General features: G+C 38.2%; 1 protein-coding gene across 1 annotated transcript in view; it reads left to right on the top strand.

The window, feature by feature from the left end:
* Positions 1-1,002: 1,002 nt before the first annotated feature.
* The window catches only part of ZC3H6 (zinc finger CCCH-type containing 6), a 57,700-nt gene continuing 40,671 nt past the window's right edge, over positions 1,003-18,031 (top strand). Inside the window, exon 1 of the mRNA XM_080812738.1 lies at positions 1,003-1,462. Coding sequence (XP_080668864.1) covers positions 1,431-1,462 — 32 coding nt within the window. The 5' untranslated portion in view covers positions 1,003-1,430. The remainder of the gene's footprint in view (positions 1,463-18,031) is intronic.

The following is an 18,031-nucleotide window of genomic DNA, read 5'->3' as shown; positions in this document are numbered from 1 at the left end:
ATGTCAAAATGTGTCAAGCGCCTACAGAATTATCTATCAATGTGCAGGTCTTGTCAATGGCTGCATTCAATTTAACAACAGCAAAAAAAGCGCGATTTATTTTCTCTTTTTCAATGTACAAATCCAAATTTTTTTAATTTTTAAATTTAATTTACTCATTGCAATTGCTTCTGAATGGACCGCATTTATGCGTTAGTCAAATGCATTCACCTCCACAAAGATATCAGAGAGAATTTACCATTAAGTTCATTCCATTACAAAACAAGGAACTTTGCTTCAAAAGTAAGTTTATTTACTAAATAGGCTAAAACATTGACTTGTCGTTAAAAATTACCGCCAAAGTTCAGGTTCACAAGTGTAAAGACATCTGATGGCTAGTTTTTCCTTACAAAATATTCGTGTATATTTCACATATGGAATATTGTTTTAACTAAACATATTTGATTTTTCTTTTACTCGTATTTATTATTTAATAATTGGGTAAGTAAATTTAGTATCAGAAAAAGTCACATGCCAAGCTATTTTCTTCAAAACGCAATTATCAGCACCAGACATTACCAAAAAAAGGTGGTAACTTGTAGAGGAAGCACATTTTCCCATTATTTAAGCGACCAACGTGATTTTTTTAAATGACTAAACACCCGCCTGTTCTTTATCACCCCACCCCAAACCACGCGGCAGAATGGCTTTAGGGGCCCTTTTTTAGGGCGCGTCTTGAGCCCCCGCGCCCGTGTCCCAGCGGGCCAGCACGAGCTGGGCCTAGAGGCGCGGATCAACAGCACCGGGCTCGCAGGCCTCCTCGCAAGCCTCCTCCCCCGCCCAGTGCTACCCAAGGCGCCGCCTGGCCCCGCCAGCTGGCTGCCGCCTCCGCCGCTTCACAGAGAAGGATGGGAACCCGCCCCTGGGAGTGATTGACGGGCTTCCTCCTCCAATGGCCAACGCGCTTGGCCCCGACGGGCCGGGCAGGGGCCGCGGCACGCGGAGGAATCTCTCCTGCCCTTTAGTCCCGGGCTAGGTGTTGCGGCAGGCGCCATTTTATCGAGCCGCCTGTCTCGGGTGCCGCCATGTTGGTGAGGAGAAATCACCGTTACGGCCAGTGTCCAAATCCCCGCGTCGCTGCACGCCGCCCGCCCGCCCGCTCCCAAGCCTCAGCCACCGGCGGCGAATAGAGACTAAAGCGGCAGCGCCGGCAGCGCGGGGCCGTTGCCCAGTGTTTGCAGTTAGAGCCCCATCTCTCTGGCGTGGTTGTTAATAGACTGGAAAGTCTGTGTCTGTGTCGCTCACTAGTAACCGTGAGTTTTTACCACTTCGTCACCTCTCGGCGGCGGCCGGGAGCAGGTACCCGCAGGCGGCGCAGGGGTCCTCCCCGCGCCCCGCCGCCGCCGGCCTCGCAGACCTGTCCTCCAGCCCCGCCCCGTTCTTGACCAAACATGACAGACTCTGAACATGCAGGGCACGACAGGTCGGGAACCCTTCTTGTCTGTCTTTCTGTCGGATGAGAGGAGGGGTCTGGGGCGGCGGGAGCGGGCCGGGGCCGCGCGCCTCCTGCATGACTTAGACGTCTCTGTGTGGCTCCATCAGTTCCATGACGTGCGCCCTTATGTAAAGCCCCGGCTGGCGGCCGCGGGGGAGGTCGGCCCGGCCGCGCCCGCCTCCCCGCGCCGGGGTCCTTTCCGGCCGGCCCCGCCCCCGGCCGGCACGTGCGAGCCCCCCGCCCCCGGGCGGCTCCGACTGCCTCTCGGTCTGCGCCCGGCGCCTCCCGCGTGCTGGCTCGGTGCTGCGGTCCAGCCTGGGCTGAAACGAAGCCTCTCCGAACCCAGGGTCCGCCGTGCGCTTCCAGATGGGACCAGCCAGGAATTTGTAATAGCGGGTGTTCTCTTTGCTGCCCTAGCACACTCCTAAAAATAAACTTTTTTTTTTTTTAGGAAAATTTTAAACAACCCCCAAAGGCCATGTATTTATAGTCTTACTCCTCAGATTTTGAGTTTCAAGTTAAAAATGTTAACACAAAATACGGAGGCTTCTCAGACCTTAGTGTAGCACAGCTTTCTCCTAAAGTAAAAACTCCCTGGATTATCCCCTCTAACTGCATTTTCTAAGTACTGTGTATAATTTGAACATTTGATGGAGATTCTGATATTTTATTTTTGCTTTGAGGGCGCATTCTTGGTTCCTTTTAGTGCTTTGGGGGTATTTTCATATTTTAAAAAGCGCAAAGAGCATACTTAAGTTTTGGTTATGTTTTTAATTTACTATGCTACCTACCTTGCTTGTAAAAACAATGAAAGTTTTAGTTCATTAAATTACTGCAATAAAATCTGTTGCATCTAATTCTTATTTAGAATATTTAAAAATATGGAACCTGGCAATTACTCCTTTGTAAATAGAAGTAATCAAAAGTATACATTGCACTAGTCTAAACTAGATACAGATTGCCTAAGTTTTACCTGTGGAGTAATGTGATATGCTTTTTGTGAAGCAGTCAACACGCTTTTTTTTTTTTTTTAACCCCACAAGCAGAAATAACAATCACTGAAATTTGTACTATCTAAACATTTGGCAACCTTTAGAGTGGTAAAAATATTTCAAAAACTTTGATATCCTAGTGATGAAAGTAGAGCTCCAGAAGACAAGTCAATTAAACAAACAGTTTTTAGAAAGTAAAAAACACTTAAAAATTATGGCAATGTAAGCTTGCACTTGACATATTTTTCATGAGTATTTTACATTATTTTGTCATTAAAATGATAGAACTCTTGGAATGGGCTAACTAATATTTTGAGAAATTTCCCATTCTGAATTTCCCACTCAGAATATCTGTGGACAAACCAATGACCGGGTTTTGCTAAAGAACCCTGAAGTTCATTATTTTGTATGGAGGAAGGAAATGTGTTTTCTGTTCATAAAGCAGCTTCAATATGTAGAATTATGTATTCTATATAATGAAGAAACCTTGTCACCAAATTCAAGTATTGAAATAACTTTGCCAGTAAGGAATATGATGCCAGACTTTAAAAAGAATTTGGAATTTTGAAATATCAAATTAGAAGTTAAAAAGAGTTTGAAGAAGTTTTTGTAAGATTTATTAACAGCTTAGTACTAAGAACTGAAGATTAAATAATAGTGATATTTAGTCTTTTTTTGTTTTATATTAGGACTAAGAAAATAATGTGTTCTAGTGATTACTGAAATAAAAAGGTAAGCTTCATTTTAACTTATTCAGTTGTTAAATGATAGTATTATTTTGAGGCAAGAAGAGACAGTTTAACTTTTTCACATTTTCTTCTGTCAACCTATGTGGAAAACAAACAATTACATCAAAAAACAAAGTGAATTGGGAGTCAGGAAATGGTCTAGCTCCGGCTTTGCTAGCCCTGAGCTTTGGGAACTTGAGCAAGCCTAGTTTCTTTATTGATAAGAGGGTTCTACACGAATTTTTCAAGTTCTTACAAGGTCAGTGTTTTTCACCCTCCTGTGGGAAGCTTTTTAAAAAGCGTTTATTTCATTTCTATTGGTCTGAGCTTCAGCCTGGGTTTGAAAATTTTTTAAAGATCCTCAGGTAATTCTATTATGTGCCAAATTGAGAACCACTCTACTGGATTAATGTTTTACAATCTTAGTTGATCCTCAAAATCACTTTAAGGAATGAAGATTTTTGTCTTGCCCAGAGCAACTGAATCAGAATCTCTAGGGGAGGACTGTGGTAATCAGTTTTTAATAGCCTGCCCAGGTGATTCTTAAGAAATGTGGGGGAAAATGGACTAGTCTGTGAAATTCCGAAATATTTGATGCTTCCATATGATAGCTGTTCTACACTGTAATACAAGTTTCTGTGAATTATTGGAGAAGATACATGAATTCCAGTATTTGGTGCTAGGCATTGTTTCAAGGATATCCTTTTTCTAACGTTTTTGGAAGTTAAGGCATATTGTGAGTACAAGGATAAAAGTTGAATATATGATATTTCCTTACAACTGCTTTATACAAATTAAAATATTGCTATTATAATTTACATCAGAATGAGACTTGAAATGGAAATTCAAAGGAGGTGCAGTTTTTTTTCTTTTAAGAAATGGTAGTTTTTGTGGACATGGTTTATGTGGTGAACGTTTTGCACAAGATTTGTTTGCCAAATGAGGTTGCTTTTTTAAAAAATACCGATTTGGTGTTTCACTATAGTGAGTGAAACATGGTATATTTATATGTGTCACTAATGTAACAATATGCATAAATAAATTTGTGGATATATAGAATATTAGTAGAGAGAACTTCTGCATAGGATCTGAGAAATCAAGAATAGAGGTGAAGTAGGAGTTGGGGAAAGCCAAAGGGAGATAAAATTCTTGTCTTTTCATTCAGTTCTTCCCTTTCTTCCAGTTCTCTAGGTACAACTTCAGCCATCTAGCTTTATATTTCACTGGATGTTGACCCAGTTAAAATAATACACAAATAACTTTTAAAGGCTAAATACTGTGAGTCCTGTTTGGACACATGTACAGTAAAGTAGGAAAGATAAATATATACCTATAAAACTTACATAATTTTCTGAAATATGCTAAAAGTAAAAAGTTTTACAGGATCTGAATTGGGAAAAATGTTAATTTCAGCATGAGTAATAGAAGAGCTTATGATTTTGAGAGTCTTTAATTAATAAGGCTTTGTGTAACCTTCCTTTGGGAAGAGGTTATTCTTTGCCCATTATGAACAACCTTCCTACCTTCTTTCCCTCCTCTCCCCCACTTTCCTTCCTCATGTGAAACAAGAACCAAACTTCCAACTAGTCAGAATTGTAGTGGGTTATATTTTCTCCCTGCTCTGTCACATAATGATTAAAACATTGCTAAGAGACTACCCTGGAGAATCTGAAGGGATTGGTGATAGAGCTGATGATTATACTTTCCATGTGTAACAGGGTTTTCATTTGATTCTCACATTAGTCCCATGAGGCAGTATAGCATTACAATGCTCAGTAACCTATCTACGAGATCCCACAGATAGGGGCTAGATAGAGTCTAGGTATCCAAACTCCTGCCTGCAGTATTATTTTCACTCTTCATTATCTTTGCATGGGGATGGAATAAAAGAAGTTCTAGCCTTTACTTTCTTTCTTTCTTTTTTTAAAAGATTTTATTTTATTATTTGAGAGAGAGAGAGAGAACACAAGAAGGGGAGGGTCAGATGGAGAAGCAGACTCCCTGCTGGGCAGAGAGCCTGATGTGGGACTTGATCCCAGGACTCCAGAATCATGACCTGAGCTGAAGGCAATTGCCTAACCAACTGAGCCACCCAGGTGCCCATAGACTTTACTTTCTAAATTGTTGGGGATTGTAATGTGTACAATTAAGAGAGCCCTCCATTTTCAGTAAAACCTGGGTTTTGATCCTGGTTTTTTTTTTCTTAGTTAATATTTTTCTATTTTTCATGATTATTTTTCTTATTTGTGAAATAAGGTAGTTGAATTGGGTGATATTGAATCTTCCTTCCTACTTTAATAAGTCAGTAATTTTAATTAAAAAATTGGAAAGCCTTATTTCACGTTAGAGTTCACTTAATGTTCTATAAAATACCTTTGTAAGTTAATATGTGTACTTGAGCAAATGCCCCCCCTTCACTGGGCTACTAATTAATTTATTTTTAATTGTAAAATACACATGTGAAGTTTACATCTTAACCATTTGTAAGTGGATAGTTCAGTAGTGTTAAGTACCTTCACATTGTTGTACAACCAAGCTTCAGAACTGTTTCATCTTACAAAACTTAAATTCTATCATTAGTTTATCATTTACTCCTGAGTCTACTAATTTATTGTTAAAACTATCAAAATGAGCTTTTTTTTAGCAAATGTAAAAAATTTAAACTATACATCACGTTCAGGTTTGACTTTGGAAAGCACTTCAACTCTTAGATTCTATTTTTCCTTTCCTAGCCCTTCATAAACTATTTCATTTTTAAATTTTCATTGATTAAATTTTCATTCAACAGATTTCTATGCCAAGTATATAGTGTTAAGCACTGGGGAAGCAAATCTGAATACAGTATCACCAAACTTGCTCTCTGGGATCTTATAATGTAGTAGGGGAAACAGATTGGTAAATACATAGTTATAGCACTAGTCCTATAATAGTAAAGTCCTGTAATAGTAAAGGAGCCACCAGAGGATTTGAACAGAAGAGGAGCAGGGTCATGCTGTGGTAAAGGAATGGTAAAAAAGAAGTTGCTTATGGTAATGTAAGTGACGGGTGATGATGGTTTTAGGCCAATGAGGAGAAGATGATATAAATTGAGTGGCATAGGTGGGGGCTTCAGGGAGGCATCATGGAATTAGCTACATCTGGAAGATGAGTAAAATTTGGCCACGCAGAGTCAAATATATGAAAAGCGTGAAGAAGTGAACTGGCATGGTAGGTTCAGAGATGATAAAAATGTTAGTATGTGAAAAAATGAGGAAAAGTCTTCAGTGAATTAGGGATCTGACCCTGAGTGATGTAAAGATCTTCTCAAAGTTTTTTTAAAGTTTATTTATTTATTTACTTAAGTAATTTCTATACCCATCGTGGGGCTCAAATTCACGTGATTATGCTATTCCTGGCATGATACCTCAGGGCTAGGAGGAGGCAGACTACAGAAAGGGCAGATTAGTAGAAGGAAGACAATTTAGGGAACTTTCAATACTTTCCATTAAATCTTAAGTACCTAATATTTAGTATATATTGTTTTGGACTTGGGGAAGACATCAGTAAAGAAAAAATCCTTTGCCTAATGGAGCTTACATGTTCTTTGGAGAAAGAGGCAATAAATATGAAAAACAAATGTGGTCAATGCTGATAAGGTAAAAAGGGAGGTGGGGTACCCTTTGGGTGTAGGGAGGGCATTCCCATTTTAAATAGGTGTTTAGAGAAACATTCAGCTGAAAAAGTAACATTTGAGTAAAGCCCTGGAGTAAGAGAGGAATCCAGGCCTAGTATGTCTGGGGGAAGAGCATTTTAGATAAAGGGAACAGAAGGTGAAAAAAGCCTAGAACCTGGAATGAGCCTAGTGTAATTAAAGAAAGAACAAGGGAGCAGTGTGGCTAGAGAAAACAGTGAGCAAGGGGGAGAGAAGTAAGAGATGAAATAAGATGGGCAACAGGGGCAATTGTGTAGGGTCTTGTAAAGCCGCTTTAAAGAACTTGGGTTTCGGGGCACCTGGGTGGCTCAGTGGGTTAAAGCCTCTGCCTTTGGCTCAGGTCATGATCCCAGAATTCTGGGATCAAGCCCGGAGTCGGGCTCTCTGCTCAGCGGGGAGCCTGCTTCCCCCCCCCCCCCCGGCTCTGCCTGCCTCTCTGCCTACTTGTGATCTCTCTCTGTCAAATAAATAAAAATAAAATCTATAAAGAACTTGAGTTTCACTCTGAGTGGTAAAGGAGCCACAGGAGGATTTGAACAGAGGAGGAGCAGAGTCAGGCTGTGGTAAAGGAATGGTAAAAAAAAGAAGTTGCTTATGGTAATGTAAGTGAGGAGTAATAATGGTTTTAGGCCAGTGAGGAGAAGATGGTTGGATTTTGGATATGGTTCAGAGATAGAACCAATAAGATTTGCCAATGGATGCGGTATATGAAAGAAAGGAATGAGTCAAATCTACTGTAAAAGTCTAGAAATTGGGTAATGAGGACCTGATCAAAAGCATTGTCAATGAGAAAGCAGACAAAAGGCAAAATTCATGAGATATTTCTTAGAGTTGATAGAACTGGAGATAAAATCGAAGAGTTTTTAGCAAAGATGTCAGTCAAAATGATGAGATATGTGGTAGACCATAAGGAAGACAGTTTTCTGGAAGCCAAGGGAGGAGAAAGTTTCAAAGAAGGGATGATCACAGAGCAGATAAATGTAAGGTTTAGAAATTGGCCACAGGATATCCTAAGTTAGGACCTTTAAAAGGATGAATGAAAGAGTGCTTCAAGGGCTTGCAAGCATCTGGCCTTCACACCTAAAATCTGACCACATTGTAGTTTGCCTAACAGGTTGTTTAAAAATATTTGTGTTTGAATGCCATTAGATGTGATTTGTGTTCTTCATCCTCCACTGTCTTTTCAGGGATACTTTTCTTTGCAAACTCAGCACCCGAGGTCTGCTCATTAGGTGACTTGCCTGATCATGTAGGCATTTAAGTTTGTGACCCTTTGTTATATGAATGAAGTTTTCACCTGGACAGATAGGTGATCTGGTTCCCGAAAAAATCTCACAGAAATGGGTGGCTTTGAATTTACCAGATCAAGCCTCAAGTCAGTCTAGGGCTATCCCAGTATTCTTTTGTGCATTGACGCCCCCAGTGGCCTTGTTTCAGTTTTTCAGATTCAGAAACACATCAGTCTCAGCTGATCAGACTTGGAGATATTAATTCATCCTAAAAAGTAATAAACGTGGCTAACATTTACATGGTGCTTGCTATATGCCAGGTTCTGTTTTAAGTACTTTACATGAATTATTGCATTTAATCTTCATGACAGCCCTACACAGGAGCCCTCATTTTACAAATGAGGAAATAGACACTAAGAGATTGATGAATTTCCCAAGGTTGCAGAGTACATCAGTGGGAACTCAAGTAATCTGATTCTAGAGCCTGCATATTTATTCCAGGATAGAAATCCCTATCACAAGAGAATGTATGTATTTGTGTGAGTGTATCAGAATACCAATTCAGTAATGTAAAATGAGGATTAGATATTTGCACCAGGGAGGGTATTCTTTCCATGTAGAATGCTATATGGAAAACCAAATTACCAAATATTGCCTAATGAACAGGAGCATGGGATTAGGATGAGGGAGTTGATTGTAAATGACTAGAAGTTTAAATGGCTTTGGGCTCAGATAGAGTGATAATTCCATCTTCATAATGTATCTGCCAAGCACTTACTTGCATTTATCACCCTTACAGGATATCTCCTCCCCTGGGCACTGTTTACATCAGCACTGGTCACATTTGTCTCTCTCTATGTTTCCTTTTTCATCATTTCTGTTGCTAACCAGCCCTCCTTTCTGATAGGTACATTTTTTTTCATTGCATGTTAATATCTTAAATTTAGTTAGTCATCTTTTACTTGGTCCTGTGTATCTGACTTCCTCATCTCTGTTTTGGTTCATCTTATCTTGATTTTATGGTTGAACTTTCTAAGGTGATACAGTTCTGAGGAGATACTATTTCTAGTATCTTTTTTGAGGTGTTTGGGTCCTGGGAGGTGTTGCTTGACTGCTGATCCCATGTACCAACCCAGATAGCAGTCATTGGATGACCTTTGCAAAAGCAGTTTCAGCAGATTATTATTACTCTTGGCAAAGAACAACCTTTCTCTAATGTAAAATAGCTTTATATTTCTTTTCTTTTCTCTCTCTTTTTTTTTTTTTTTTGAGTAGGCTCAGAGCCCAATTCAGGGCTTGAACTCACAACCCTGAGACCAAGACCTGAGCTGAGATAACACTTAACTGACTAAGCCACCCAGGCACCCCATGCTTTGCTTTGTTTTTAATGCGAGTTAATGGCTTAATATTACTACTTCAAATGAACTCTTATAATACGTCAGCTTTTTAAATCATACCCACATTTTTGATTGGCAGATAGCCAAAGCAAGTACCAAGGAGTGTTTAAAGGGAATCCTAAGTTAATTATCATTAAAATTATAAAACCATGTAATAATTATTAACAAACTATTTATGAAAGTGATAGAAAACTAGGTTTAGAACTTGTTCTAGGTTTAAAACTTGTGATACTCAATATTTTACATACATTGTTATTTACAATTCACACACTTTATTTTTTTAAGATTTTATTTATTTATTTGAGAGAGAGAGAAAGCACGAGTGGGGGGAGGGGCAGAGGGAGAAGCAGGGAGCCATATGCGGGGCTCAATCCCAGGACCCTGAGACCATGACCTGAGCCAAAGGCAGATGCCTAATCGACTCAGCCACCCAGGTACCCCTATAATTCACATACTTTAATTCATATGATTCGTGTAGATAGAACAGATAGCAATATCTTCATTTTATAGTTTAGGAAACAGATTTAGAAGGTAAATAACTATTTATGACAGTCTGTGTCTTGTAGCATTTTATTTCATACTTTTTCCCTTGCCACTGTTGCCTCTTGATGGTACTAAATCTGACACCAGTCCCAACACCCAGTTGATGATTTTCCGTAATAAAGAAACTAGGATTTCAAAAAAAAAAAAAAAAAAAATCTTACACCAGATGCTGGATTGGGATATTGGATCCATAAAGGGGTTTGGTTTTGTTTTTTTTTTTTCTTTTAGATATTACTTGATCCCAGGCAATTTCAGCCTACTTTGTTATAAATTCATCTTATATGACAGTTTTTCTAAATCCTAAAACATTAAAAATTGAGTGTATAAAGAATATTAATTTTCACATATTTTTGAAAGTATGAGATCAGTTAAATCTACCTACGTCTGCACATTTTTAGCTATAGAAAACAAGAATTCTTCTATTGTGTACAGGTTTTAACCTATTAAGAGAATTTATTGAAAATGCATAGAGATCAGAAGAGCCAACGCCTCCTTTGCTTGGATTTTCTTGATGACTGGCACTTGACAATAAGGTACTAGATTGCTGGTTCTTGTGTGTGGGGTTTGAGTTTTTTACAAAGGCTACTCTTTGGCCCATAAAGGATCTTGTGGGTTGATTTCTTTTCTACATCCTTGGCATACGTAGGAGTCTATTTTAAAATTATATTTTATGTAAGCAAAAATGGAAGTGAATAATGCATTTATGTAAGAAATACCTACATGTTTTGGCTATATATACATATTGTACCAAATATACATTTAAAAAAAATTACAGATATCCAAGTATGAAAAGCAACTGTAATGCGCATTATAGGTAGTGAATAGAGGGTCACTTTCTTTTTCTTTTTTTTTTTTTTAAGATTTTTAAATTTATTTATTTGACAGACAGAGGTCACAAGTAGGCAGAGAGAGAGGAAGGGAAGCAGGTTTCCCCGATGAGCAAAGAGCCCAATGCGGGGCTCGATTCCAGGACCCTGGGATCATGACCTGAGCAGAAGGCAGAGGCTTTAACTCACTGAGCCACTCAGATGCCCCTAGAGGGTCACTTTCAACTGAGATTACTGGAACACAAGATAGTTGGGGGAACTTTTTTTTCCTCTAACATTTTCCTTTATAATTTCTTTTTAAATATCTGGAGAAAAGATGATTATGTTTCACATAACTTTAGAGGTTTTTTCTCATGAAATTTTGAGATAGCAGAGTTAACATTCTGTTTTTAATTCATCCATCCACAAAAGGTGTGAATTCTCAAATAGGATTTTTTTCTTGAAAGATTCATGGGATTAAATAATTAAAAATATTCTTTAGAAGTTACTCTGTTTAATGTTATGAATGTTAGAATACCAAATAAATGAATAAAGTTAGAATCATGACATAATTTCTATTATTCTGTTTTGTATTTTTCTCTTTTTTTAAAGATTTTATTTATGTATTTGACAGAGAGAGTGAGAGAGCACAAGCAGGGCGAGCAGTAGAAGGAGAGGGAGAAGCAGGCTGCCCTCCAAGCTGGGAGCCCTATGCAGAGCTCGATCCCAGGACCTTGGGATCATGACCTGAGCTGAAGGCAGAGGCTTAACCATCTCAGCCATTCAGGCGCCCCTGTTTTGTATTTTCCATTTAAATTTTTATAATCATTTGTCAGCTCAAACAGTGTATAATATTATTATTAAAATCAATAGCTAAATTACTCTCTCAATATTATTACTCCTGTTTTCTACTTGGCTATTTGAAGATTGTTAGTTTCTTTTGTACATAAAATGGTTTTCATAATCATTAATTGCACATTTTTCTCTTACATTAATGTTCATTTGTACTTCATCGAATTGATAAAATTTCAGTATATAAAGCACACAAGGAGATTCTTGTTGTAAGCTATACCTAAAATACCGTCTTAACCTGGAAAATGGATATTCAGATAATAATAGTAAATCCAGATGACGTGGTTTTTTAGTATATATGACCTATTATGCTGATTAGATATAATAGTAACTAACTTAAGGATCATGTAATTTCTAGTCTTGTCGTATTCAGGGATCCAGAAATGACTTGAAGCAGACCAAGGCAGAATGGAGAAACATGCTTTAGCTGGATACTTAGACCAAAGCCTAATTTTGGCATGTTTAAAAAAAAAAATACTCCAACAACACTCCCCAAAACCTAGAGCCCTGGTACCTCATATCATAGGTAATATGATAGCAAGTAATTTGGCATATTGGGAACTTTAACAGACCAAGTGGGATTTTTTGAATATTACTGGGTTGTAGGTAATTTTACCCAGTTCACTGTAGATTCATCCAACAAAACTTTTTCAACTTTTTTTTTTTTAAGATTTTATTTATTTATTTGACAGAGAGAGATCACAAGTAGGCAGAGCAGCAGGCAGAGAGAGAGGGGGAAGTAGTCTTCCTGCTGAGCAGAGAGCCCAAAGTGGGGCTCGATCCCAGGACCCTGAGATCATGACCTGAGCTGAAGGCAGGGGATTAACCCACTGAGCCACCCAGGCGCCCCAACTTTTTCAGCTTTTGTTATGATGTCATGACCCCTAGATTACTTTCTAGCTTTCAAATTCTGTGTATTTTATTTGCTGAGATTTGTTTCTATTGAGTTTCTAGTTTCTCCTACTTATACTGGAGAGCCTAAGTCAAGAGGATAAATTGAAAGGAAAGGAAAGTAAATGAATTTTAGCTTAATGAGTTAACCAAGATAGCAAATGAAGTATAAAAAATAATTTTAAAAAATGTAATCTCAAAAAAGCATATGGCAACCTAACACACAATGTTGTTTTATTCTCGTAATAGTCTGTCTCAGCTAATGGCATTAAGGATGTTTGAGGAGTAATATAGTTTTCTTTCATGGTGTCAAACATACAAGCTCAAGGATATATTTGAAAATTCTTCATTTCCCAAGGGGCGCCTGGGTGGCTCAATCTTTAAACGTCTGCTTTTGGCTTGGGTCATGATCCTGGAGTCCTGGGATGGAGTCCCACATGGGGCTCCCTGCTCGGTGGGAAGCCTGCTTCTCTTTCTCCCACTTCCCCTGCTTGTGTTCCTGCTCTCACTGTCTCTCTCTGTCAAATAGATAAAATCTTAAAAAAAAGAACAGCTCTTCATTTCCTGAGATTAATATTACAGCAATGCCTCTTCTGTCTGGCACTGGGCAGGGAATTTAGCATCAATAGACATTTTATTATCAGAAACTAATTTTATTATAAATATTTCCAAAGGATCGCTTTGTAAATAAAATTTGTGGCATGCCTTCCTCTCTTACTAACTAGACAATTACTGATATTTTTTTCTCAATTACTTTGGATGATCATGAATCTCTGTTGTCACCATAATTACTATGAACCCTAGGTATTATGCTCCATCTTGTGTTTTCTTGTTGGGTCCAGGAGACTTTGGAAATAGAGGAGGCTTTCACACAGACTGTTGCTAAGTATTGCTTAGTGATAGGATAAAGGAGAAAAGCCTCAGGAACAGGCTCCAGATTTGGTCTACCACAGTTTCTTTTCTGCATTTACTTATTTGAAATAATTTTTCATTGTTATTCTCTGAAGGAAGAATAAAAGAAATTTCCCCTTTGGAGTCCATGCTTTTGGGATTTGTAACATTTCCCAGTTTCTGTGAAAGTATCTGTCATCTTCCATACCCATTCTATTAAAACACACATATTTCAGGTAAATCACAAGAGAAGAGGAAACTTCAGTTGAGGGCTATCTATTGTGAACAGTGCTAAGTAATTAACTAACTTTATCTCACTTAATCCTTAAACAACTTTGTGATGGTAGATTGATTGATCCTATCTGCAGATAAGGAAACTGAGTATTAAGGGGAAAGATAATTGGTTGAAGTCAGTATGGGTAATATATGACTGGGAAGCAGAATCTGAGTGCAGATCTTTCTGGCTCTAGAGCTTTTGTTCTTCTACCTTACATGATGATTTTTTTTTTTTTAAAGATTTTATTTATTTGACAGGTCACAAGTAGGCAGAGGGTCAGGCGGGGGGCTGAGGGGGGTGGCATGCTTCCTGCTGAGCAGAGAGCCCCATGCGGGGTTTGATTCCAGGACCCTGAAATCATGGCCAGAGCCGAAGGTAGAGGCTTAACCCACTGAGCCACCCAGGCACCCTACACAATGCCTTTTTTTTTTTTTTTTAAAGATTTTATTTATTTATTTGACAGGTCACAAATAGGCAGAGAGGCAGGCGGGGGTGGGGGGAGTAGGCTCCCCACTGAGCAGAGAGCCTGATGCAGGGCTCGATCCCAGAAGCCTGGGATCATGACCTGAGCCGAAGGCAGAGACTTTAACCCACTGAGCTACCCAGGTGCCCCCTAAACAATGCCTTTTTAAGTAATTGGTTTTAACATGCCACAAACTTGGTTATTGTTCTTATTTAACATTCCTGCTTTAATTTCCAGGTTCAGGTGAGCTCACTTTGCCAGAATCCTGGGTCCTCATTAAATAAGGTGTTTGTTTGATTTTTGTTTGGGTCTTCTTTAGCTTTAGGTGAAAATTACTCTTCTGGCAGCCAGCTACCTCATTAGTATTTGACTCTCTTTTCTGGATGTTGGTGCTTAGCTCCTTTTTGTTTTTATTAAATGGTAAACCTTGAGTGATAACATAGCAGTTTCCATTACTTCCAGCATTCCTCTTTTTTTTTTCCTTCTTCTGACTTTGATGTGGAGGCTTTCATCTTATGAAAGCTGTTAATCTAAACTACACCACTTTTCTTTTTTTCCAAGTCATATAAGTGATTTTTAAATAGAATTAAACAGTACTTCTCATCAGAAACCCTGGAGGCCAGAAAACAGTGGGATAATGTGTGTGTGTGTGTGTGTGTGTGTGTGTATTTTTTTTAAGATTTTATTTATTTATTTGACAGACAGAGATCACAAGTAGGCAGAGAGAGGGGACAGGAAGCAGGCTCCCTGCTGAGCAGAGAGCCCGATGTGGGGCTCGATCCCAGGACCCTGGGATCATGACTCGAGCCGAAGGCAGAGGCTTTAACCCACTGAGCCACCCAGGCGCCCCCAATAAAAGATTTTTAAAAAAATATGTATTATCGGGGTGCCTGGGTGACTCAGTGGGTTAAAGCCTCTGCCTTTGGCTCAGGTCATCATCCCAGGGTCCTGGGATCGAGCCCCGCATCGGGCTCTCTGCTCAGCAGGGAGCCTGCTTCCTCCTGTCTCTCTCTGCCTGCCTCTCTGCCTACTTGTGATCTCTCTCTGTCAAATAAATAAATAAAATCTTTAAAAAATTTTTTTTTATTGAAGTACAGTTGACATACTATGTTAGATTAGTGTACAACATAGTGATTCAACAATTCTGTATATTACTCATTGCTCATTACAGTAAGTGTAGTCACCATAGAATGTTATTACACAACATTATTGACTATATTCTTTATGCTGTACTTTTCATCCCCATGACTTATTTATTTTATATCTGGAAGTTTATACCTTTTAATCCCCTTCACCTGTTTTCACCTTTCCTTTAATGCTGTCCACTCTAGCACCCACCAGTTTGTTCTCTGAATGAATCTGTTTGTTTTTTGTTTGTTTGTTTGCTTGCTTGCTTGTTCTATTTTTTAGATTCTGCATGTTCAAATGAAATCATATGACATTTGTTTTTGTCTGTCTTATTTCACTTAGCATAATACCCTCTATGCCCATCCCTGTTGTCACAAATGGCAAGATCGTTTTCTCTTCTTAGGGCTGAGTAATAATCTAACATGTGTGTGTGTGCATGTGTGTGTGTATCACATAATATTCTACTCTGTGTGTATGTATGTATGTGTGTATATATGTATATATACACACATATATGTATCTCACATATATTATGTGTGATATTCCTGTGTGTGTGTGTGTGTGTTACATACATCACATCTTCTTTATCCATTTATCTAGTGATGGACATTTAGGTTGCTTCCCTATCTTGTCTGTTTTAAATTATGCTGCAGTAAACACTGGGGTGCATATATCTTTTCAAATTACTGTTTTAATTTTCTTTGAGTACATACCCAGTAGTGGAATTACTGGGTTATATTTCTATATTCAGTTTTTTGAGGACCCTACATACTGGTTTGCGCAGTGGATGCACCAATCTGCATTCCAACTAAACTGCACCACTACTTTATCCACTTGTCTGGGACCCTGAAATGAACAGGAAACCCATTTTCCACCTCTATGTGATTTGATTCTTTTTACTTTTTAAAAAATCTATACAATTAAAATTTTTGACCAATTTCCTTTGAGCCCCTAAAAAAATACTGTTTAGTAAAGAGAAAGCTCTATAGTACCTTATAACTCTAAGTCCCATATTATCAGTACAACTGACCTAGCCTGGTGGCTGCCATTTCCTTATAAACATTAAAAGAACTTCGGTGGGGGGCATCTTGGTGGCATAGTTGGTTAAGTGTTGCCTTCAGCTTGGGTCATGATCCTGGGGTCCTGGGATGGAGTCCCACATTGGGCACCCTGCTCGGTGGGGAGCCTGCTTCTCCCTCTCACTCTGCCTGCCGCTCTGCCTCCTTGTGCTCTCCTTCTCTCTCTCTGTCAAATAAGTAAAATCTTTAAAAAAAAAATAAAATAACTTCTGTGGAATTGAAGTAACTCATATTTACTTTTGCATGTGAGAAATGCAACTTTTAGACCTTAACAGTTTCTCTGTCATCTCTTAAAATACCACTTAAATGTGTGTGGATGAAGTTTCTTTTTTTCAACATTTATTATGAAAAGTTTCAAATATGCAAAGATGTTGAAAAAAGTTTACAGTAAACACCCTGATATCCTGCCCACCAGTTGGTGAGCTTCTTAAATAATCTTCTTTACATTAGCGGCTATTAAGTGGTTTGGCTATTTGCAGTTTCCTCCTAACACCAAATGCGTGTAGCTGTTATAGCAACATGGTAAAGAATTATGGATCTGGGAATCAGACTGAGTTTGGGCTCTAGCTCTGTCATCTACTAGCAGAATCATTAAGCTCTTTGTCCCTGTTCTTCACCTGTTTAATGAGGATAACAACATATTTCATAGTTAACATGAAAATGAGGTGAACTGATTGAATGTGTCTGTAGCATAGTAATTATTTGGTAATTGTTAACTATTATGTTGGATTTTTTTAACTGTAAATTTGATTTAAGATGTTATTTTACTTCAGAATTACTGTTACTTGATCATAAACACATTTGCTAGAATTGAAGATAACCTTAAATAGGAAAAGAATTAGGTAATAAAAAGTATAGACTAAAAACTGCTGAGAATTATATTTTAAAGTATTTGTTAAAGTCCCATATCCATAATCCTCTGATGGCCCCCATTTTTTTAAAGGTTCTGTTCTAGGCAGTATTTTGGCCTTTATGGGGAAAATAACAAAATTAATTTACCCTTTTTTAGAAAAGGAACAGCTAAAGTGGAATTATTTGCATTTTTAATTTGTTAATATCTAGATGTGAGAGATTGATTGCAGGACTACGAAGACAAACTGGCACTATAATGAATGATGAATATTAATGCTTGCTTTAAAGAAGAGCCTTTAGTTTTATTTATGTTCTCTTTTGTTTTCTGTATTTTGTTGATTTCTGCCTTTATATTATTTTCATTCTTCTCCTGGGTTTACCCATTTCAGAGTTCTTTAGTTGAATGTATAGCTCATTTATTTTTAACCTTTTATTTCCTGAAAAAACGTGTTTAAATAAAAGCATAGATCTCCTTCTAAGGACTCCTTTTCTTAAGTCTTTTAATTAATAACTTCATGGTGTATTCTGTACTGAATTTATACTGGGAGGTTCACCAGGAAGTTACATTGCTTGAATTTAGATGTTCCATTATTATGTTACTGATATATTCATTACCTGCATCAGATCATTATAATGCCTGCTTTGAAGATTTTGAGGCTGAAATGATGGGGATTGTGTGCTCCTGTGATATAGAATATTTACACATTATTCATTCATATCCTTACTACTTTTAAGAAA

The sequence above is a fragment of the Martes martes genome, assembly GCF_963455335.1.
Source record: "Martes martes genome assembly, chromosome: 9".
NCBI classification, from domain to species: domain Eukaryota; kingdom Metazoa; phylum Chordata; class Mammalia; order Carnivora; family Mustelidae; genus Martes; species Martes martes.
This window is presented reverse-complemented; position numbering and strand designations above follow the sequence as displayed.